Source organism: Scyliorhinus canicula, chromosome 9 (assembly GCF_902713615.1).
Source record: "Scyliorhinus canicula chromosome 9, sScyCan1.1, whole genome shotgun sequence".
In the NCBI taxonomy this organism is placed as follows: Eukaryota; Metazoa; Chordata; class Chondrichthyes; order Carcharhiniformes; family Scyliorhinidae; genus Scyliorhinus; species Scyliorhinus canicula.
Window position 1 is genome coordinate 88,481,030 of NC_052154.1, and position 23,391 is coordinate 88,504,420.

A 23,391-nucleotide genomic window follows, 5' to 3' on the forward strand; every position below is an offset into this window, starting at 1 on the left:
TCTCTCTCTCTCTCTCTCTCTCTCTCTCTATCCCCCACCTCCCTCTCTCTCTCCCATTCCCCACCTCCCTCTCTCTCTCTCTCCCTCTCTCCCCCCTTCCCCACCTCCCTCTCTCTCCCCTTCCCCACCTCCCTCTCTCTCCCCTTCCCCACCGCCCCCTCTCTCTCTCTCTCTCTCTCTCTCTCTCTCTCTCCCCCCTTCCCCACCTCCCTCTCTCTCCCCTTCCCCACCTCCTCTCTCTCTCTCTCTCCCCTCTCCCCAACTCCCTATCTCTCCCCCTCCCCAACACCCTCTCTCTCCCCTCCCCAACACCCTCTCTCTCCCCTCCCCAACACCACCTCTCTCCCCCTCCCCAACACCCTCTCTCTCCCCCTCCCCAACACCCTCTCTCTCTCTCCCTCTCTCTCTATCTCTCTTGCGCTCTCTCCCCACCTCCCTCTCGTCTCTCCAACCACCCATCCACCTCAACCGCCAACTGTTATTTCCTGTTTCTCCAGTCCAGGACATCTCCCCCTCTCTCTCTCCCCCTCCCTCTCGGCTCTCCAACCACCCACCCCCCTCAACCGCTGACTGTTGCTTCATGTTTCTCCAATCCAGGACAGTGATTGAGGGCCTTTGGCTTCGTTTTAAGGGTGAGGATGTGGACATGTCCCTGGAGAGGCGCCGTCGAATTCTGCAGACTCTCATCTGGTTCTTCCTGACTCTGGTGTTGGCACTTTTCATCCCTGACATCGGGAAAGTGATCTCTGTGATTGGAGGACTGGCTGCCTGTTTCATCCTGGTTTTCCCAGGTACAGCACTCGCTGGGGTTGGATGGATTCGTGGCTGAGTGATGGGATGAGAGGTGTTCAGGGGCCACAGGCATTGGGAAGGAGTTGGGGAAAATTGGGAGGGGAGATAGTTAAGAGGGTCAGGTGGGAGTGCTCAGCAACAAATAGGCAGGGTGTGATCTGCCCCCAGTGTCTCATAGTGCAGAGATTGTTGTGGAGCTGCAGCAGGAGGGTGCAGTAACATAGTGGGTCTGTTCCTAGACTCAACTCAGAGACATGAGTTCAAACCCCACCACGGTGACTGAGAAATTTAGGTTCTGCAATTGAAAAGTTAGTCTCAATAATGGTGACCATGAAACTATTAAGTTCTTGTAAAAACCCATTTGCTTCATTAATGTCCTTTACGGAAGGAAATCTGCCGACCTTATCCGGTCATTGCTCTTTGTAGAGTCTTTCTGTGCACTGACCATACTTCAGTAGTACTTTGGGTGCAAAGTGTGGGAGTTTGGTGTGCTTTGGTATGCTTTGAGGTTGTGAGAGGTGCTATGTAAATGCAGAGATGGGCGGCACAGTGGCGCATGGATAGAACTGCTGCCTATGGCGCTGAGGACCCAGGTTTGATCTTGGTCCCGGGCCACTGCCCATGTGGAGTTTGCACATTCTCCCCGTGTCTGCGTTGGTTTCATCCCCACAACATAAAGATGTGCAGGTTAGGTTAGGTGGATTGGACACGCTAAATTGCTCCTGAATTGGAAAACAATAATTGGGTACTCTAAATTTATTTTAAAAAAAAAACAAATGCAGAGATGTTTTATTGAATTGGTACCAGCGATGAGGAATGTCACAGATGTGGAGAAACCCAGACTATATCCTTTAGAACAAAGCAGATGAAGTAAAGATTTGATCAGAGCACCCAGATTCAAGACCATTGGCAAACAATAGTCTGGAGAAGAGATTTCTATGAGTTGTTGTGATCGGGAATGCACTTCCTGAAGAGGCAGTGGAGATGGGTTCTCTCCGTCCTCTCGTTAATGTGCTGTTCTTTGTCTTTAGGACTCTGTCTGATTGAGGCAAAATTCGCGGAAATCCAGCAAGTCGGCTCTGCCAGGTAAACATTGACCGTGTGAGTGAACTTCACACCCTGGGCACATGACCAGCAGAGGGGTCTATAGGGTTTGTAAACTGGTAGAGGGGTCTCACTCAGTGCCACGTGCATCAGCTCCAAGTTCAAAGAATCCAGTGTCCTCGGCTGAATTTCTATTTTGTGTCGACGGGGGTGTACAAAATGACTATGTTCCAATAACAACTTCACTTGAAGAATCTGGGATTGGAGACTGGGGGAGGGGTGTATTGAGATTGTAGTCTGGGGGTAGTGGGTGGGGTGTCTATTGGGACAATGGATTGAGCAGAGGGGTCTATTGAGATTTTAAACATGGGGAGAAGTCGATTGGGATTGTAGCCAAGGGGGTGTGATGTATTGGGATTGTAGCCGAGGGGGTGTGATGTATTGGGATTGTAGCCCACTGTGGTGAGGATGGGGGGGGTTATTGGGATTATGAACTGAAGGGAGGAATCTATTGGGATTGTACACTGGGGGGGGGGGGGGGAGAGAGTGTATTGGAATGGTAGCCTGTAAGGGGGGGATTATTGGGATTATGGATTGAGGGGAAGAGTCTGTTGGGATTGTAAACTGGGGAGGACTCTATTGGGATTGTAGACGGCGGAGGAGTTTATTGGGATTGCAGACTGCGGGGGGAATCTTTTGAGATTGTAAACAGGGGAGGAGTCTGTTGGGATATTTAACTGGGAGAAATCTATTGGGATTATAAACTGGGAGGAGGAGTCTATTGATTTAATTTAATTTAATAATCTTTATTATCAGAAGTAGGCTTACATTAACCTTGCAATGAAGTTACTGTGAAAAGCCCCTAGTTGCCACATTCCGACCCCTGTTCGGGTACACAGAGGGAGAATTCAGAATGTCCAATACACCGAACAGCACGTCTTTTGGGACTTGTGGAAAGCAACCGGAGCACCCGGAGGAAACCCACGCTGACACACGGGCATGCAGACTCCGCACAGACAGTGACCCAAGCCGGGAAGCAAACCTGGCACCTTGGAGCTGTGGAACAACAGTGCTACCCACTGGGATTGTAGACTGGGGAGGAGTATATTGGGATTGTCGATGGGGAGGAGTATATTTGGATTGTCGATGGGGAGGAGTATATTGGGATTGTAGATGGGGAGGAGTATATTGGGATTGTAGATGGGGAGGAGTATATTGGGATTGTAGATGCGGAGGAGTATATTGGGATTGTCGATGGGGAGGAGTATATTGGGATTGTCGATGGGGAGGAGTATATTGGGATTGTAGCTGGGGAGGAGTATATTGGGATTGTAGATGGGGAGGAGTATATTGGGATTGTAGATGGGGAGGAGTATATTGGGATTGTAGATGGGGAGGAGTATATTGGGATTGTAGACTGGGGGAAGAGGTCTATTGGGATTGTAGACTGGGGGAAGGGGTTTATTGGGATTGTAGACTGGAGGAAGCGGTCTATTGGGATTGTAGACTGGGGAAGCGGTCTATTGGGATTGTAGACTGGAGGAAGCGGTCTATCGGGATTGTAGACTGGGGGAAGCGGTCTATTGGGATTGTAGACTGGGGGAGGAGTATATTGGGATTGTAGACTGGGGGAAGAGGTTTATTGGGATTGTAGACTGGAGGAAGCGGTTTATTGGGATTGTAGACTGGGGGAAGCGGTCTATTGGGATTGTAGATTGGGGGAAGGGGTTTATTGGGATTGTAGACTCGGGGAGGAGTATATTGGGATTGTAGACTGGGGAAGCGGTCTATTGGGATTGTAGATTGGGGGAAGGGGTTTATTGGGATTGTAGACTAGGGAAGGTGTTTAGTGAGATTGTGGACTGGGGGAAGCGGTCTATTGGGATTGTAGACTGGGGGAAGGGGTTTATTGGGATTGTAGACTGGGGGGAGGTGTATATTGGGATTGTAGACTGGGGGAAGGGGTTTATTGGGATTGTAGACTGGGGGGGAGGAGTACACTGGGATTGTCTGAGTAGTTGCTGCTCTTTCACTGGAAAGGGGGATAACACGGTGTCAAGAGTTGGGATATTGTTAAAACTGATTGATGGGGAGGAGTATATTGGGATTGTAGACTGGGGTAAGCGGTCTATTGGGATTGTAGACTGGGGGAAGGGGTTTATTGGGATTGTAGACTGGGAGAAGCGGTCTATTGGAATTGTAGACTGGGGGAGGAGTATATTGGGATTGTCGATGGGGAGGAGTATATTTGGATTGTCGATGGGGAGAAGTATATTGGGATTGTAGATGGGGAGGAGTATATTGGGATTGTAGATGCGGAGGAGTATATTGGGATTGTCGATGGGGAGGAGTATATTGGGATTGTAGATGGGGAGGAGTATATTGGGATTGTAGATGGGGAGGAGTATATTGGGATTGTAGATGGGGAGGAGTATATTGGGATTGTCGATGGGGAGGAGTATATTGGGATTGTAGATGGGGAGGAGTATATTGGGATTGTAGATGGGGAGGAGTATATTGGGATTGTCGATGGGGAGGAGTATATTGGGATTGTCGATGGGGAAGCGGTCTATTGGGATTGTAGACTGGGGGAAGGGGTTTATTGGGATTGTAGACTGGAGGAAGCGGTCTATTGGGATTGTAGACTGGGGGAAGCGGTCTATTGGGATTGTAGACTGACGGAAGGGGTTTATTGGGATTGTAGACTGGGGGAAGCGGTCTATTGGGATTGTAGACTGGGGGAAGCCGTCTATTGGGATTGTAGACTGGGGGAGGAGTATATTGGGATTGTAGACTGGGGGAAGAGGTTTATTGGGATTGAATTGGGATTGTAGACTGGAGGAAGTGGTCTATTGGGATTGTAGACTGGGAAGCGGTCTATTGGGATTGTAGACTGGGGGAGGAGTATATTGGGATTGTAGACTGGGGGAAGAGGTTTATTGGGATTGTAGACCGGAGAAGTGGTATATTGGGATTGTAAACCGGAGAAGTGGTATATTGGGATTGTAAACTGAGGGAGGAGTATATTGGGATTGTAGACTGGGGGAAGGGGTTTATTGGGATTGTAGACTGGGGAGGAGTACACTGGGATTGTCTGAGTAGTTGCTGCTCCTTCACTGGAAAGATGGATAACATGTTGTCAAGAGTTGGGATATTGTTAAAACTGATTGATGGGGAGGAGTATATTGGGATTGTAGACTGGGGTAAGCGGTCTATTGGGATTGTAGATGGGGGAAGGGGGTTATTGGGATTGTAGACTGGGAGAAGCGGTCTATTGGAATTGTAGACTGGGGGAGGAGTATATTGGGATTGTAGACTGGGGGAAGGGGTTTATTGGGATTGTAGACTGGGGAAGGGGTCTATTGGGATTGTAGACTGGGGAAGCGGTCTATTGGGATTGTAGACTGGGGGAAGGGGTCTATTGGAATTGTAGACTGGGAAGAAGCGGACTATTGGGATTGTAGACTGGGGGAGGAGTATATTGGGATTGTAGACTGGGGGAAGCGGTCTATTGGGATTGTAGACTGGGGGAAACGGTCTATTGGGAGTGTAGACTGGGGAAGCGGTCTATTGGGATTGTAGACTGGAGGAAGCGGTCTATTGGGATTGTAGACTGGGGGAAGCGGTCTATTGGGATTGTAGACTGGGGGAAGCGGTCTATTGGGATTGTAGACTGGGGGAAGCGGTCTATTGGGATTGTAGACTGGAGGAAGCGGTCTATTGGGATTAGACTGGGGAAGGGGTTTATTGGGATTGTAGACTGGGGAAGCGGTCTATTGGGATTGTAGACTGGGGAGGAGTATATTGGGATTGTAGACTGGGGGAGGAGTATATTGGGATTGTAGACTGGGGGAAGCGGTCTATTCGGATTGTAGACTGGGGGAAGGGGTTTATTGGGATTGTAGACTGGGGAAGTGGTCTATTGGGATTGTAGACTAGAGGAAGCGGTCTATTGGGATTGTAGACTGGGGGAAGCGGTCTATTGGGATTGTAGACTGGAGGAAGCGGTCTATTGGGATTGTAGACTGGGGGAAGGGGTTTATTGGGATTGTAGACTGGGGGAAGCGGTCTATTGGGATTGTAGACTGGGGGAAGCGGTCTATTGGGATTGTAGACTGGGGAGGAGTATATTGGGATTGTAGACTGGGGAGGAGGATATTGGGATTGTAGACTGGGGGAAGCGGTCTATTGGGATTGTAGATTGGGGGAAGGGGTTTATTGGGATTGTAGACTAGGGAAGGGGTTTAGTGAGATTGTGGACTGGGGGAAGCGGTCTATTGGGATTGTAGACTGGGGGAGCGGTCTATTGGGATTGTAGACTGGAGGAAGGGGTTTATTGGGATTGTAGACTGGGGGGGAGGAGTACACTGGGATTGTCTGAGTAGTTGCTGCTCCTTCACTGGAAAGGGGGATAACATGGTGTCAAGAGTTGGGAGATTGTTAAAACTGATTACACTAGTGCGTGGTCAATTCCAGCCTCATCTGACCTGGAGTCGCAACACAAGTGAATTAACCAATAATTCTTAGAAAAAAACCAAAGTCTTTGGCCCTTGGCTGCCCAATAATTACAGTCACCAGGTTTGTAAATTTAAGCACACTTTTTATTTAAAACAAGAACTAATGAAATATGCAGCAAATACAACTGGTTAATTATTATCTGATTCTTATTCCCCATTTTAACTTGACCTACTCTCCCTCTCTCTCTCTCTATATATTATATATATATAAAATATATGTATTAATAAATACACGCACACAAGACAGACATAGACGCAGAGGGGAGGAGAGGGGTGTAAAGGTAAAAAGAGTCTTTGTTTCAGATGGTTGTCTCTGCAGACCTTCCTTCAAAGTAAGCTTTCAGAACCAGGTCTCTGCTTGCAGCCTGTAATGGTTTTCTCTGGAGACTCATTCAGATCTCTGAAGTTATAGCAACTCACAGCCTTTCTGGAGAGAGAGAAGAGCAGGTCCTTCCTGTGAGTGTCCAAGATTCAAGCTCTGCTTTCCTTGGGTCTCTGGAACCTATCCCACTGGGCAGGATCCAATCACCACCTGTTACCAGGCAGAATACAGTCTTTTGGCCAATTCATTGGCCACCAGCCAATCAATCGATCCGAGTCCCACCATATCGCTTGGGTGCCGAGAAGCCTGAGTTCTGTTGTCCAAAGCAGCAGAGTGAACAGTGTTGTAACTTTTTGAATTCCTCATTCTCTCTGCTACTTGACGCCAAGATATATGCCCGTTAAGATATATGCCCGTTGAGATATATGCCCATTGAGATATATGCCCATTGAGATATATGCCCATTGAGATATATGCCCATTGAGATATATGCCCATTGAGATATATGCCCATTGAGATATATGCCCATTGAGATATATGCCCATTGAGATATATGCCCATTGAGATATATGCCCATTAAGCATTCGTGGATCAAAAATGATAACAACAAAAATAAAGAAAGGGGAACTAAGGGAATAAGCGGGAATGACCCTCACAAGATATTGAAGGTTTGATGGGTAACTCCTTCCATTAATTTGCCAACTTGATTTTTTAAAAATATGTTTTATTTTGGTGTCTGAATGAGTTTCTGTCACTAACTGGATGTTTCTTTCTGTCTCACACCAGCTGGTGGACTTTAGTGCTGTGCGGGATCCTCATGATGTGTATGGGAGTCTTTATCTTTGGTCAGAGCACAGCGAACTCTATCTACCAGGACCTACATAACTGACCCCCTGCAGGCTCCCTCTTCAATCCCTTCTAACATTTTACACAAGAGGCTGGTGGCCGATTGACCCAGTCTTCAGGGAACTGAATTGTTATCATCAGTACAATGTTTACAAAGACTTTGCCTGGCCCATGAGCTGAGACACAATTAGAGCTGTCTCTGTCATGGCTTGATCAGTATCTGCAATAATCTTGGTGCTACAGTATTTCCTGCGAGGAGTGTTACAGTCTGGGGGATTCTGACACTTAAACACTCATTTGTGACGGTTTATTGCACCCCCCCTGAGGTCCGTTTACTCCAGAGCAGCTCCATCCCCAGCTGAGGCGATGGGGCAGTGATCCAGTTACTGCTGTGCAGCAGGCGCGGTGGTCACAGGAGACTTTAAGGGCATCTCCCCAGCCCCTCCTTCCTCTCTTCCCACCCCTGAAGACCTGGCTCAGTATAATGCCTTGATTTACACCTGTATGGCCAGATGTGTGACTTCTGTTTTTGGTCCTGGGACTCTGTGATGCAGAAACTAGCTGATGAGAGCTCTCTCTCAGAATGAGGTTTATCTTTCAGTTGAACAACTTTGCCGTTCAGTCTCACCAGATGAGATGGTGCATCATGTGAGCTTTTTTGACCTGGATGGAAGAGTTTTCAGTTGAACCCAGACCTTTATACCTGCGCCGAAGCCACAGAGTTAAATAGTGCCTGTCATGATGGTGTGAATTGTGACAATGTTGGTGAAAGCTTTCTAATCTGTTCTTCATGGTGAGATTTTTAACATAACAGTTTCCGTCTAAATATTGTGGCCATTCTGGCAGCATTATATACAGCAGTTGAGAATGGGGCCAGCCCTCATTAAAACACCAAGCACCCTCTCTCTCCCTGAGCGTGTTACTAATCCCTGCCATCACAGACCCTGCGGCACTAACACTGCCCTGCCTGTCACCATGTTGAGCTATTGTTTGCTTATCCAGCTCCTTATGCAGCTTTGATGTTTTGATCAGATTGAAATTTAAAACCAGCTCTTTGGAAGGCATTTCCCTCTGGGATAATCGGGACGTCTGATCGCGAACTCACCCAGTACCTGGAGATGTAATATTCAGGAATCACGGTGGTTAGCACTGCTGCCTCACAGTGCAAGGGTTCGATTCCGACCTTGGGTGACTGTTTGTGTGGAGCTTGCACTTTCTCCCGTGTCTGCGTGGGTTTCCTCCCACATTCCAAAGATGTGCAGGTTAGGTGGATTGGCCATGCTACAGATTGCCCCTTAGCGTCTAAAGATGTGTAGGTTAGGTGGATTGGCCATGCTACAGATTGCCCCTTCGCGTCTAAAGATGTGTAGGTTAGGTGGATTGGCCATGCTAAAATTGCCACTTAAGTGTCCAAAGATGTGTAGGGTAGGTAGGGTTACGGGGATGGTGTGGGGGAATGGGGCTAGGTAGGGGGCTCTTTCAGCAGGCCAGTGCAGACTTGATGGGCTGAATGGCCTCCTTCTACACTGTAGGAATTCTATGGTTCTGTCTGTCCACATGGACTGCAGAGGTTCAAGAAGGTGATTCACAACCATCTTCTTGAGCGCTGTTAGGGATGGGCAATAAATGCTGGCCCAGCCAGTAACACCCATGAGCCGTTAACAAAAATCCAACCTCCCTGGTTTCTCCCTCCCAGTCACCAGGGATCAGTTCCATTCTTAGCCACAGAATTGGCATCCACAGTGCCAGCCCCTGAGTAGCTGTTGTCACTAAGTTTCACCAATTTTGCCCCAAGATTAGTATTACATACACATGGATATATGAATTTAAAAAAAAATAAATTTAGATTACCCAATTATTTTTTCCAATTAAGGGGCAATTTAGCGTGGCCAATCAACCTACTCTGCACATTTTTGGGTTGTGGGGGCGAAACCCACGCAGACACGGGGAGAATGTGCAAACTCCACACGGACAGTGACCCAGAGCCGGGATCGAACCTGGGACCTCAGCGCAGTGAGGCGGTTGTGCTAACCACTAGGCCACCGTGCTGCCGCATGGATATATGAATTAGGAGGAGTAGGCCTTTCAAGCCTGCTGCACCATTTGATAAGATCATGGCTGATAAGATTTTGTCCTCTCTGTGTCGAAAAATATTAATCGGAGATCAGGAATGCAATCCACAGAAAGTGCTTTGCCGAAATCTCACGATGGTCTTTAGTGACCCATTTGCTGCCTATGTCTCCCACCGGTGGGGAGGGAGGGCAGCGCTGAAAGGATTGACAGAGGGAGGAAGCTGTGATTCAGGACTGTTGAACAGTCAGAGAGGGTTGGTTTAACGGCAGAATCAGGTGACTGCCGACCACTGATTCCAGTGGTTTGGGTTCACAGCTGTAACCTGGTCTCTGTGTTCAGTGGGGCCTGTCCTCTGTAACACACTGACTCAGTCAGCCAGCCTGTACCTGTAGCCACTGTGGGACACTTAAAGGCAGCGTTTGATAATGCAAATCACTGCTGCTGTCTGATCATTCTCAACCTTTTGCAAAATGCCCATTTTTCACTAAACACACTTTAATTCGAAGAATTACAGGTCCTGAGGAAATATTTGCTTATTCTGCAGTGAGTGATACCTACCCGATTTGGGTTGTAAATCAGCACTCAACCATAGGCTCAATCCTTGGACTGCACTGGGTTAAGAATCGCAGCATAGTATCCAGTTCCTCCATTGCTGCTCCCTATCAGTTTAATCTCCAGTGTACCCCTCCCCCACCTTGAGACCTTTGTATTTCTCCTATTCTGACCGCTTGCACATCCCCCATTTCCATCACCCTTTCATTGGTGGCTGTGTCTTCTGCTATCTGGAGCCTGGGCTCTGGAATTCCCTCTCTTCCCCCTTTCACATGTTGTTTGACCAGATCCTAATATCTCCTGGTGTTCCTCGGTGGCAGAAATTGTCTGATCAGCCTCTCTGAAGTGCTTTGTTATGTCTTGCTAGTTAAAGGTGCTAAGTAAAGGCAACTAGCTTTCCATGGGCCGGGAGGTGGAGGAAGACCGGGATTCCTGATTGCTATCAATTGCTGGAAAGTGCTACTTATCGGAGAGCAATCTAGGCCAAGATTTCAGTGAAGAGGCAATGCAACATGAGAGCTGATGTCCTTCAGGTGAGGCTCCATCTCTGCCAGTTTCGGCTAAATAGCCCACCTTGTGGGGTAGTACTGGCGTCCTGGGTAATGATCCTTCTTCAACTACCCATCCCCCCCCCCCGTAGGAGAAATATCCAGAGAGAAATTCCTGAAAATGTTGACTTAAATCTCTCCAAGCAGAGATAACACTGGGACACTCAAAGGACAAGTTTAGCTAATATTTCCCCAACCGCTCTTGAGACACTCCTGCCAGATTCATGGCCACTGACCTTCCTCATTACCTAACCTCCTGTACCCAGTTTTTGTGATAGTGCCCAGGTGCTGAATGTCACCAAGACCTTGGACTGGGGAAGCTTGACCTTTCATCCAGCGACCCATTCAGGAAACTGCACACTGGCTCTCAACTCCCCACGCACACGTACATTGTTACCATGCATTGAGGAGTGCATACGGCCTCTTCAATCTGTGTGGCTCCTTGTGCTGAAACTGAACCTCTCGCATCGTCAGACTTCAATAAACACCGAGTACTCCACGATTCATACTCTGCCACGTTATTCCATCACATCATGAACCAGGAGTCGCAGGTTGGAGAGGAGATCCAGATTGACTGAGGTTAATTGTTGGTATGCATTGTGATCAAACTGCCTAGAGTTTGGTTCATCAACATCCGTCATCCTGTAGTGTTGACACGGGTTGCTCTGAGTCCTCTTGATGGTTTTCCAGCATGTGTGATTGAGGCAGGGGAGAGTTGAGGTTGTTTGGAAGTGGAAGAGGCTCTCTAGCCTGAGCGGGCAGGAGGTAGAGCCAGGCTGGTGTTGGGCGGGAGTGAATTGTGTGGTCTGGCCGGGAGTAAATGTCACTCCTGTCTCTCCGTTCCCCTGATTATTTGGTGCTTTTATGTTTGGAGTAGATATTTATGGGAATTGTTAGTTGACTGGTAGCTCTGTCACCTTGAAGGCCAAATGTGTAATCCAGGTTGGCAGTATACTTCAGTACTAAAGGAGTGTTACACCATTGTGTTATACCTCAACACCTTGAAGGAGCTCTGAGGGGCTCTGGGAAGCACTCATCCCCGCTGCCTCTTTCTTGCCCACCTCTCACAGTGGCGCCCCTGGGAGGGGTGGGGGAGGGCCCAGAGGAGCACTCTTCCCCTCACATGGAGATGAACACAGATGTTTTGTTCACTTCATAGGGAAGAATTTAGAATCAAAAAGGCACACTGGGACACCCAAAGGATGAGTTTAGCTCGCCTTTTTGCCGTCTGTTCTTAAGACACTCCTCGTCAAGATTACAGATTCATGGCCACGGACCTTCCTCATTACCTAACATCCCATGCCCAGCTTCGGCCCATTGAGTCTGAGCTGGCCAACAAGCACCAATCTATTCTCATGTCATTTTCCAGTACTTGGTCCGTAGCCTTGCCTGTGATGGCATTTCGAGTGCTCCTATAAATACTACTTAAATGTTGTGGGGGTTCCTGCCTCTACCACCCTTTCAGGCAGTGTGTTCCAGATTCCCTCCACCCTTTGGGTGAAAAGGCTTTTCCTCAAATCACCTCTAAATCTCCAGCTCCTGACCTTAAATCTGTCCCCCTGACTTTGACACCTAAATCAGATCTCCCCTCAGCCTTCTCTGCTCTATGGAGAACAACCACAGCCTCTCCAGCCCCTCTTCACAGGTGAAATGCTCCAGTCCAGGCAACACCCTGGTGAATCTCCTTTGCTCCCTCTCTAGTGCAATCCCATCTTCCTGTAGTGTGGTGACCAGCTTGTGTACTAAAAGCATCAAAAGTTATTTTCTGTGACTTCTGGTGGAGGCTGTGGAGTGAGTGGTCTCACATTTGGTGGCTCCTGCTCAAGGTGGATTTGTCGGTCCTTCCCCATACAAATGGTGTGGTATTTGAGGGCAAAAGGTGTGTGAGTGCCCAGGGAAGGTAATACTTCTCTGGTGTATGGATCAGCGGGTGAGAAGTGCCGTGAGAAAGAGAGAGCAGTTGGAGCAAGAAAGTTTTTGTGGTGCAACACAGGTGAAGATGGTGGAGCACATGGGGGCAGCGCTGCCCACCCAGTGGTCGACGGAGCAGCTGGCGGAGATTTTAAATAAGAAATTCCAACAGCAGAGGAATGGGGTCTTGGAGGATTTGGCCAAAGTGGTGAAGCCGCTTAGGCTGGCGATAGAGCGAGCAGAGGCAAGAGGTTCAGAGCCTAGCAATCCAGATTGTGGAGGGGTCAATGGGGGAGCAAGAGGATTGGCTGAGCTCGCTGTAGAGAGGATGGTATTGAGCAACCAGATGAGTCTGAGAGAGAAATTGGAGGGTCTCAAGAAACACTCCAGGAGGCAGAATTTGGGGATTGTCTGGATGCTTGAAAGCATCGAGGGAGCTGAGGCCACCAAGTATGTGGCAAGCATGCTTGAGAAGTTGATGGTGGACGGGGCCATTGACCGCCCCTAAGAAGTGATTGAGCGCACAGGGCGCTGAGGAGGAGGCCGCAGGTGGGGGAACCGCCGAGGGCGATGGTGGTGAGGCTGCATTGGTTTCTGGGTAAAGAGAAGATCCTGAGGTGGGCAAGGCAGACCAAGAAATGCAGCTAGAAGGGGAGTGAGCTGTGGATTTACCAGGATCTGTGTGCAGAGCTGGCTAAATGGAAGGCCGGGGACAAACTGATAAAGGCATCCTCTTGAAGAAGGGGGTGAAGTTAGAGATTTTGCACCCTGCCTGCTTGTGGGTTACGCATCAAAAACAGGAATTTTATTTTAACTCACCAGAGGGGCGATGAACAAGGGACCATGGACTGGGAGAAGTGTGAGGACATTTAACTTTGGAGAAGTACATTGGGCACATTGGCGTGGGTAAATTGGGGTGGGTGTCAACAGGTGAGTGGGGATGTTGGGTGTGCCTTTTGTTTCTCTTTGTTGGTGGTTGCGAGGATTCTGGGAAGGGGTGGACTGGAAGGATGAGGAGAGGGCCACCATGCTAGCTGGGCAGGCAAGTTAACAGGAGTGAAGTGGGGGGGGGGGGGGTTGCCAGGAGGAAGGCCTGGTTGGGGGGTGGGGGTTGCGTTGGTGTTGGTTTTCTGGTTGGTGGTAGTGGGGGAGGGTTGCTGACATGGGTGTGGTTGGTGTGGTGCAGTTGGGAAGGGAGAGATGGCAGCAGACATCGATAGGGGCGGGCTTGGAGAGGTACATGAGGGCTGGGCTGGCTTAAAAAGGAGTATGGCTGATCGGCAGGAGAGGGGGTTGGGGTGCCCCCTGACCAGGCTGGTCAGGTGGAATGTGAGAGGGTTGAATGGGCCGGTATAACGATTGCGTGTTTTCACAGATTTGAGGAGTTTGAAGGCGGACGTTGTATTTCTTGCAGGCGACACCTGAAGTTGGGGGATCAGACGAGGCTGAGGAAGGAATGGTCAGGACAGATGTTACACTCGGGGCTGGATGTGAAGGCGATGGGGGTGGCGACGTTGGTTAATTTTGGCTTTTGAGATGGGGAGCATTTTGCCCTATCCGGGGGTAGGTATGTGATGGTCAGTGGGAAGTTGGAGGGGATGTCGGTGTCCTGTTGAATGTTTACGCCTGGATTGGGATGATGTGGACTTTGAGGTGAGAGTTAGGGAGGATCCCGGACCTGGACATGTAATGGCTGATTATGAGGGGCAATTCCAATACGGTCCTAGATCCAAGTTTGGACCGGTCGAGACATAAATTGTTGGTGGTGATGAGAGTTGAGGGGGTTCATGGAGCGCATGCGGTTGTGAGGGGGGGGGGGGGGGCGTGGAGGTTTGGGATGCCCAGGGCGAACAAGTTTTCATACTTCTCCCCTGTGCACTGGGTGTACTCCTGGATTGATATTTCTGTGATGGACAAGACACTGCTGGCGGGGGTGGCCGACTAAGTACTCGCTGATTGTGGTTTCTGACCTCACTCCGCGCTGCGTGGATTTGAAGGGGGAGGCCCAGTGGCCACAGTGGAGGTTAGATGTGGGGCTGCTGGCGGATGAGAGGGTGTGTGAACTGGTGAGGGCCGCCATCCAGGGCTATGTGGAGTTGAACGTTGCGGGTGAGATCACAGCTGTCACGCTGTAGTAGTCAGGGAGTTTATTTTGATCCAGACGCACAGGGAGAGGGTGGAGGGTGTGGAGAGGGCGAGGCTGGTGGAGGAGATTCTGAGGGTGGATCAGAGGTACTCGGTGGCACTGGAGGAGGGGTTATTGAGGAAAAGGCAGAGACTCCAGATGGAGTTTGGGTTAGTGTCCACGGGGAAGGCAGTGGGACAGTTGTGGAGATCCAGAGGAGCAGTATACGAGTACGGGGAAGAGGCGAGCAGGATAGTGGCCCATCACTTGAGGAAGCAGGCGGTGGCGAGGGTGCTTGGTCGGGTGAGGGATCAGAGGGATAAGGTTGTGATGGATCCGGAGGGGGTGAATGGGGCATTTGAGGCTTTCTATAGGAAGCTGTATCAGTTGGAGGCCCTGTCTGGGGAGGAGGGGATGCAGCAGTTCCTGGATGGGTTGAAGTTTCCTAAGGTGAACTTGGAGAGAGGGCTCGGGCTGGGGGACCTGATTGGATTAAGGGAGGTAATGGATGGCTTGGGTGCACTGCAACAGGGAAGGCCCTGGGCCGGATGGGTTCCCAGTGGAGTTTTATAAAAGTTTTGGTGTGGAGCTGGGGCCGCTGTTGGTGAGGACATAAAATGATACACAGGATAGAGGGGAGCTCCCCCCCCCCCCAACATTGTCACAGGCGTCCATCTCCCTGATCTTAAAGAAAGATAAAGACTCAGTTCGGTGTGTGTCGTATCACTCAGTATCACTGCTGAATGTTGTTGCAAGGTTGTTGGCAAAGGTGCTAGCATCGCGAATAGAGAACTGTGTGCCAGGGGAGTTAGGCGAGGACCAGACAGGATTTGTGAAGGGAAGGCAGATATCAGCAAATGTGTGGAGGATGCTTCATGTAATTATGATGCCCTCGGAGAGACAGGTGGTAGAAGTAGTGGTGGCAACGGATATGGAGAAGGATTTTGGAGGGTGAAGTGGGCATATTTGCTGGAGGTGTTGGGGTGGTTTGGGTTTCGACAGGGATCTGTGGATTAGGTTTGGCTGTTGTACAGGGTGCCGGTGGAGTGTCTGGGATGAGTTTGGGGTACTTTGGGTTACATCGTGAGATCAGCTGGGGTGCCTGCTCTCAGCGATGCTTTTCACCTTGGTAATATAGCCGTTGACAATGGTGCTTAGGGGCGTAGAGGGAACGGAAAGATTGAGCTGGGAGGTGCTGAGCATAGAAGTTTGCTATGTGCGGATGATCTGTTATACATCTTGGACCCGGTGGGCAGCATTGGAGGGATTATGGAGATTTTTGGCCAGTTTGTGGGGTACATGCTAACATGGAAAAGAGTGAGGTGTCCCGATCAATGGTAGAGGGCAGGAGAGGAGGCTGGGGGAATTGTTATTCAGGCTGGTGGAGGCGGGTTTTAGGTATTTAGGAAATGTAAATCGCTTATTGTCACAAGTAGGCTTCAAATGAAGTTACTGTGAAAAGCCCCTAGTTGCCACATTCCGGCGCCTGTTCGGGAGACTGGTGCGGGAATTGAACCATGCTGCTGGCCTGCCTTGGTCTGCTTTAAAAGCCAACGATCTAGCCCTTTGTGCTAAACCAGCTCCAATAATTCAGGTGAGGCAGGTGTTCCTGGAGAGGGGGGTGGGGCCTGCTGTTCTGAATCTGATGAATTACTATTGGACAGTGAATATTGCGATGGTGAGGAAATGGGCTGTGGAGCAGAGATCGGTTTGGGGGCGGATGGAGGCGGCGCCGTGATGGGAAATGAGGTTCCCATCACGTTCTGTTGGGACCTCTCCCGTTTCCTGTCAGTCAGGTGCTCTGTGAGCCCAGTGGTGGTTTTGGCGTTTCTGGTGTGGAGCTAGTGCAGGCAACACTTCGGGTTGGAGGGCATGTTGCTGTGGGTGCCGATATGCGACAGCCATACATTTGTGTAGGTGTAGGTGGGGTCGGATGCGAGGTTTTGGGGGTGGCGGCAGGTGGGGATGGAGTATTTTCGGAACTTGTTTATAGGGGGGCAAGTTTGTGGGACTGGAGGAGTTTGAGGAATTGTAGGAGTTGCCTAAGAGGAATGCCTTTAAGTACCTGCAAGTGAGGGATTTTGTGAGGAGAGAGGTGCCGTCCTTCCCATGGCTTCTGCCTCCGGGGTTGCATGACAAGTGGTTGTCTGAGGATGAGAGGGGAGGGTGTCGGATGTTTATAAGGAATTGATGGAGAGGGTGAGTGCTCAGGCGGAGGAGATTAAGTGCAAGTGGGAGGAGGAGCTGGGAGGGGAGGTGCGGGCTGGGACGTGGGTAGAGGCCTTGCAGAGGGTGAATGCGACCTTGTGTGCGATGTGAACGTGTCCTCGTCATGTGCGATGTTAAGCCTCATCCAGTTTAAAGTGGTGCATAGGGCCCACATGATGGTGGTGACAATGAGCAGGTTTTTTGTGGGGGTGGAAGACGTGTGGGCAGTGTGTGGGAGGACCCGGAATCACATTCACATATTCTGGGTGTGTCCAAGAACGAGGGGGTTCTGGTGTCCAAGGTGCTGGGTGTGGGGGTGGCGCCAAGTCTGGAGGTGGCGATATTTGGTGTGTCGGACGATCTGGAGTCCAGATGGGGAAAGAGGCCGATGTACTGGCCTTTGCCTCTCAGATAGCCCGGAGGTGGATTTTGTTGCGTTGGAGGGACTTGGAGCTGCTGAAGGCGGGGGGTGTGGGGAGTGACCTGGCAACATTCATGCGATTGGAGAAAGTCAATTTTGCTTTGCGGGAGTCGGTAGAGGGGTTCACCTGGAGGTGGAAGCCGTTATTGATTTCTTCACGGAGGATTGAGGGGTCAGCGTGGGGGGGGGGGGGATAAGGGGGTAACAAAAGAGGACAATGGGATGTGGTGGTGTGTTATCGGGGAGGTTGGGGATTTGTGATTTGTTCAGCTTGATGTTATGGTCTTATATTTTGTGGATATATGTAAAAAGCCTTGAATAAAAAAATATCTTTAAAAACAGTTATTTTCTGGAGGAAGTAAAGTTGAGTTTATTCAGCACACTCTCACTTTTTGTTAACAATCACATTTAACAATTATCTTGAAAAGCTGATTAAAAAGCTCCAGCAGGGAACTGATTGACTTGGACATGCCCATCATTAGCAATCCCAAAATTACAAAAAGCCACATTCCAAAACGGGATTTTTACCTCAACATAGCAACAGCAACAAACTTGGTGAACTGAACTGAGGGGAACTCCCTTTGAGCACAGGACTCACACTGGGCCGAGGAATTCCCCGTGTACACACCGGCCCAGGTGGGTCAATGGGGACTCCCTGTAGACATAGGGGGCGAGATTCTCCGCCGCGTGATTCTCCGTTTTGCCGGCGCCCGGGGGTTTCCCGACGGTGTGGTGCTTCCCCACGATGGAAACCCCATTGACCAGCTGGCGAAACGGAGAATCCCGCCGGCGGGTCGGAGAATCCAGTCCAGGATCTCAGACTAGGCTGAGGTGGCTCCCTGTGTACACAGGGCCCCAGACTGGCCTGAAGTGGAATTCCTGTGTACACACGGCCCTGTTCCAGACCGTGCTGAGGGGACCCTCCCTGTCGAAGGTTTTCACTGGGCTGTGAGGAGGGGTCTGATTCCCAGGGCAGCGCTGTAACCCAACATGAAAGCGTGATGTGCGATGTTCTGAATAGCCCTCTGGGGGAGATTTATCTTTTTCTAATGGTCATTGTGCTTGGTCCAATATTTTGTTTCTGGTTGCTGCTCCATACCCTGATTAGCCAGTGATGGTGAGTAGCCCGAACAGAAAATAACCAGGGTGTGGGAATGGCTCTTGAAGCATGCGTTTCAGACAGTCCCAGGAACACTGACCGCGGTTACTTTAATAGGAATAAGAAAATTTAGGGTTCCCTTATTGAGAACTACCGTCAGTTTGAGCTCTCTTCTCTTGTTCTCTGATTATTGACAGCAACCCTTCTCTCACTTGAGTTGGTATTCTGATCGAATCTCTCTTACTAGGCAAAGTGTTTTTCCCTTCGTGCGGTTTGCTTTGGTTCCGGTGTGACAATAAATTGGTAGCACAGTGGTTAACACTGTTCCTTCACGACAACAGGGTCCCAGGTTCGATTCCCGGCTTTGGTCACTGTCTCTGCAGAGTCTGCACATTCTCCTCGTGTCTGCGTGGGTTTCCTCCGGGTGCTCCGGTTTCCACCCACAAGACCTGGAAGATGTGCTTGTTCGGTGAATTGGACATTCTGACTTCTTCAGTGTACCTGAACAGGCGCTGGAGTGTGGCGACTAGGGGCTTTTCACAGTAACTTCATTGCAGTGTTAATGTAAGCTTACTTGTGACAATAATAAAGATTATTATTAAAATCCCATTGAGATGTGAGAGAGAGGGATAGAAAATTAACAATTAGATGAGAATAAGGCACAAGATAGCAAAGCAACGCGCTGGAACTGCAAGACGGTGTTCCTATCAGTACGCAGCATTGGCGAGGAAGGACCGAATCATATTCAGGGCTCGTGCTGGTGCCCATTCTGGTACCAAATGTCCAGCTCCCTGAGGAAGAGAGAGAATGAAGAGTTAGGATCATCATCACCCTGGTAATTCTAATCCACACACCAATTTCACTTCCGTTCCTGAACTAGAAACAGCCCATAATAATCAGCGTCCAGGGAGGTTGGTTGCCAGGCACTGCATCAGTGATGTCATAAAGCAATTCCATGACACTTTGCCTGAATATTGTGACATCACAGATGGAACTGGGCAACAGTGAATTTTATTGTTAACAATGTTGCTGTGCCAACCAGCTAACCAATATTCAAACACGCAAATCCGATCACAAATGTTACTGCTATAGGTAGATTTGCAATTTCCAAAGAGTTGAGCCATTTCTCCTTGATGGGAGACATGAGTTCCGACCTCCTAATCGATACTGTCCTTTTTACTGAGAATTCCAGGTGAGGATTGGAGTATGGGACAGGAACAAAGAACAATAACCAGAGACGGGATGATGCCGACCCTCTAGATTTTGGGAGTATCAAACTACAGAAAATGAGGATGCCTGTATATCAAGGCAAGCGTCTACCACCAACATCTCAGGCCAGCTCGGGATGGACAATAAATGTCCGCCTTGTCAGTAAAGCTTCAGAGAGAATTAAAATAGACTGGAAGGTGGAGTGTTAGAGTCAGTGCAAGACGAAAGAGGGGGGAGTATGATGGGGTTGAGTTTCTTGGGAGGGTACAACAGTGATCAGTGCGAGATGGCATGTGTGGTAGCACTGATTGGAAAAGTTAGCAATTTTGTGCAGAGGAGCGAGGAGCTGCTGTTTTTTTGTTTCTGAGACTTGTATTGGTTCCTTTAAACTTGAGGTTACAAGTGTTTAAAATGCTGCCCTGGTTTTCAAGGTTAGTACAAGATAATGTGCTTGATCTTCCAAACAGTGCTAATGTTGATTGCAGGGATCATTGCATGCTTCTGTCTTTGCATCCTCTCAGCTAGGACCTCCAATCGCAGTTCGAACAACAAATCTTCGATGCAGACATCCAGGAGAAAACTGATGGAGACCTCATTTTATGAGGTAGGTTTTTAAAGTCTCAAATGTATGGGTGGGTGAGTGGATAAATGTATGGACGAGTGAGTGGATGATGAGATGGGAGAGGATAGATGGACTTCTGGGCTCTCAGCCAAGCCAAAATTGCCCATGCATCCATTAGAGTACTGAAACTCCTAGGCCCGAGAGAAAACATTCCTTGACTGCTGCCAGCTACGTCGGGAGTGGAGGCTGTGGGCTCTTGATCCAAACTAGCCCACCCTATTAAAAAGGCATTAGTGAAAATTGGGAATTCTGGAATGAAATGAAAATGAAATGAAAATCGCTTATTGTCACGAGTAGGCTTCAATGAAGTTACTGTGAAAAGCCCCTAGTCGCCACATTCCGGCGCCTGTCCGGGGAGGCTGGTACGGGAATCGAACCGTGCTGCTGGCCTGCTTGGTAAGCCAGCGATTTAGCCTTGTGAGCTAAACCAGCCCCTGATGGGACCCCGGATTCCATTTTTAATTCCGAGGAAACTTAATATTGAACCATTGTTTCAAAATTGGTACATGGGTAGAGTATAGCTCAAAGAAGAACTAATAGTTTTTGGCAAAGGCACAAAGCATTGACCCAGTAAAATTAAATAAACAATATAACAGTAATGAAGGACATATTTATACTGATGTGAGACAAATCCACAGGGCCAGAAGGTTTCCACCACAGGGTTTAAGGTAAGTAGGGGGTGAATATTGTAGATTCCCGAGTTACAATCTTCCAAAGTTCATTCGATTTGGAAACCATTCCTCTCGATTGATAAATAGTGAATGTCACTCTGCTATTTTACAAAGATTAGGGGAAACCAGGGGTTTATAAGCTTGCTAACCTAACATCAATGGTTGAGAATTTGCTCAAATCTGTAATTAAGGATAGAGGAATTGATTGAACACATTCAAAATTTTCAGCTGATCAGAGTGTCAGCATGGATTTGTAAAGTCATGCATGACGATTCTAATTGCATTTTTTGAAGATGCAACTGAAGTAGTGGACAGGGGAATGTCTATGGATGTTATTTATATGGACTTTCAGAAGGCACTTGATAGCCTTCCTCATAATAGACCGTTAACCAAAGTTGCTGGTAAATTATTGTCCTGATTAGGAAATCAGCTGACCAGCAGGAGACTAATTTAAATAATGCACAGGCACACAAAAGCAATATACAGCAGATGTTGGAAATCTGAAATAAAAACAGAAAATGCTAGAAATAGAAGGTCTGGCAGCATTTGTGAAATATGTGTGAATGGCCAACGACCTTTATTTAGCTAGTTACTCAAAAGTGACATGATGTAACTAGTTGGGTCCGGCTAAGTTCTGTATTGGAGCCTCAACTGTTCACTATTAATTCATGGCTTAGATAATGTGATAGAAAGTCACACATCCAAATTTGCTGTCAAAGATAGGCAGCAATGTAGAATTAAGCATAACATCATAAAGAGATGTTGATAGATAAAGTGAATGGGAAAAACTGTGGCAAATGGATTTCAAGTTGGGCAAATAATAAAAACGAATGGAAAAATGTCACCAAAATTTGTACACGGGTAGATGATAGCTCAAAGAAGAATTAATAGTTTTTGGCAAAGGAGAAAACTGGATCTGGATTCTGGAATTTTTTAAAGGTTGTCTCAGCTGCTGTGGTGCAATTTGACACTGCTTTCAAAATATGAGCAGGGTTTTCTGAGCAGGTTGTTGGATATAGATTGCCACAAGTACGATGGAAAAAAATCTTTTTCAAGTTTTCATTTTATAGAGCCTCAACCAGGCGGAAGAAGCCCCTGGAAGAGCTATGTCATTGTAATAATCTTGTGTTAACACAGCATGTTGGGGGAATGTGTCCTACTGGGCGTCCTTTTCCGTTTTAAAATTGAAATTGATAGATTCCTGTTCGCAAAAATGTAAGAGGAGATGTGAGGCACATCGGGTATGTGATGGTGGGGGCCACAGATCAACCATGATCTCATTGAACGGCAGAACAGGTTTGTGGGTACATAAGCTGAGTATCACAAGGGTCAACATCAGAGGGGAGGGGAGTGGGGTCTCTTATGGGTTCATTCTGCCTTGTGTCTGGGACAATATTTCTACCTGAAGCAAGGTCACCAGGACAGGTTACCTGGTCTTGATCATATTTCTGGAAACTTGCTGGGCACAACTTTGCTGCTGTGACCCCTATATTACAACAATAACTGAATTCCAAAAATAAATAATTAACTTTAGTGTTTTGGGACAGGCTGAGGTCAAGAAAGGTGATATATAAATGCAAGTTTTTCTTTCTATCTCAGATTAACTATAATGTGGAGATGCCGGCGTTGGACTGGGGTGAGCACAGTAAGAAGTCTTACAACACCAGGTTAAAGTCCAACAGGTTTGTTTCAAACACGAGCTTTTGGAGCACGGCTCCTTCTTCAGGTGAGGAAGGAGCCGTGCTCCGAAAGCTCGTGTTTGAAACAAACCTGTTGGACTTTAACCTGGTGTTGTAAGACTTCTTACAGATTAACTATAGCAATCACTCTGCTTCATTCAGTGATGTGGAATCAGAATGTGTCTGGTCTCGTGTTACACTTTTATTTCTAGGTGCAGATTCCACTTTTATGCCCATGATTCTAGATTAGATCGAAAGGAAAAGCAATGTAAAGAAGCGGGAATTACCTTGACAGTCAGGAAGGTGAGGTTTCCATATCGCTCATGGAATCCTGCTATCTGGTTATTGTAAATCCATGGTTGGTAGTCCATGGTTTTCTGGAAGTGAAACAGCCAGTGAGTTAATAATTCATTGGGAATGACACACCTCTTACTGAAGCTCAAAGCCCTCCGCACAAGCTGGAGATTATATAATGACCTGTAAGAGACCTTGCTCACAGACACACTGCTGGGCAGATTCTGAGATTAGCGTGAGAGGGACAGTTCCGAGATTGTGGGCAGTATTTTCTACCCATCCCTTGGCATGTTTTCCTGTGGTGGAGGTGGCCCGCTGGTGGCAGAATCACCCTGTCCCGCTACTGTCAACGGGATTTCCCATTGTTGGGGTTGTCCTCCACCAGGGAACCCGCGATGGGGGATCACCATTGGTGGGACTGTGTGATCTGCCAGTAGGAATAGCTGAAAATCCTGCCC

General features: G+C 48.5%; 2 protein-coding genes across 2 annotated transcripts in view; one reads left to right on the top strand and one right to left on the bottom strand.

Moving 5' to 3' along the window:
* slc38a7 (solute carrier family 38 member 7) overlaps positions 1-8,424 on the top strand; it is a 59,482-nt gene extending 51,058 nt beyond the window's left edge. Inside the window, exons 6-8 of the mRNA XM_038806008.1 lie at positions 595-791; positions 1,824-1,878; positions 7,462-8,424. Of these exons, the coding sequence (XP_038661936.1) occupies positions 595-791; positions 1,824-1,878; positions 7,462-7,564 (355 nt within the window). The 3' untranslated portion in view covers positions 7,565-8,424. The remainder of the gene's footprint in view (positions 1-594; positions 792-1,823; positions 1,879-7,461) is intronic.
* A 9,277-nt stretch (positions 8,425-17,701) lies between these two features.
* Positions 17,702-23,391, bottom strand: part of LOC119971515 (lysosomal protective protein-like) — a 30,743-nt gene continuing 25,053 nt past the window's right edge. Inside the window, exons 10-11 of the mRNA XM_038807136.1 lie at positions 22,927-23,016; positions 17,702-19,249 (exon numbers count right to left, since the gene is read on the bottom strand). Coding sequence (XP_038663064.1) covers positions 19,166-19,249; positions 22,927-23,016 — 174 coding nt within the window. The 3' untranslated portion in view covers positions 17,702-19,165. The remainder of the gene's footprint in view (positions 19,250-22,926; positions 23,017-23,391) is intronic.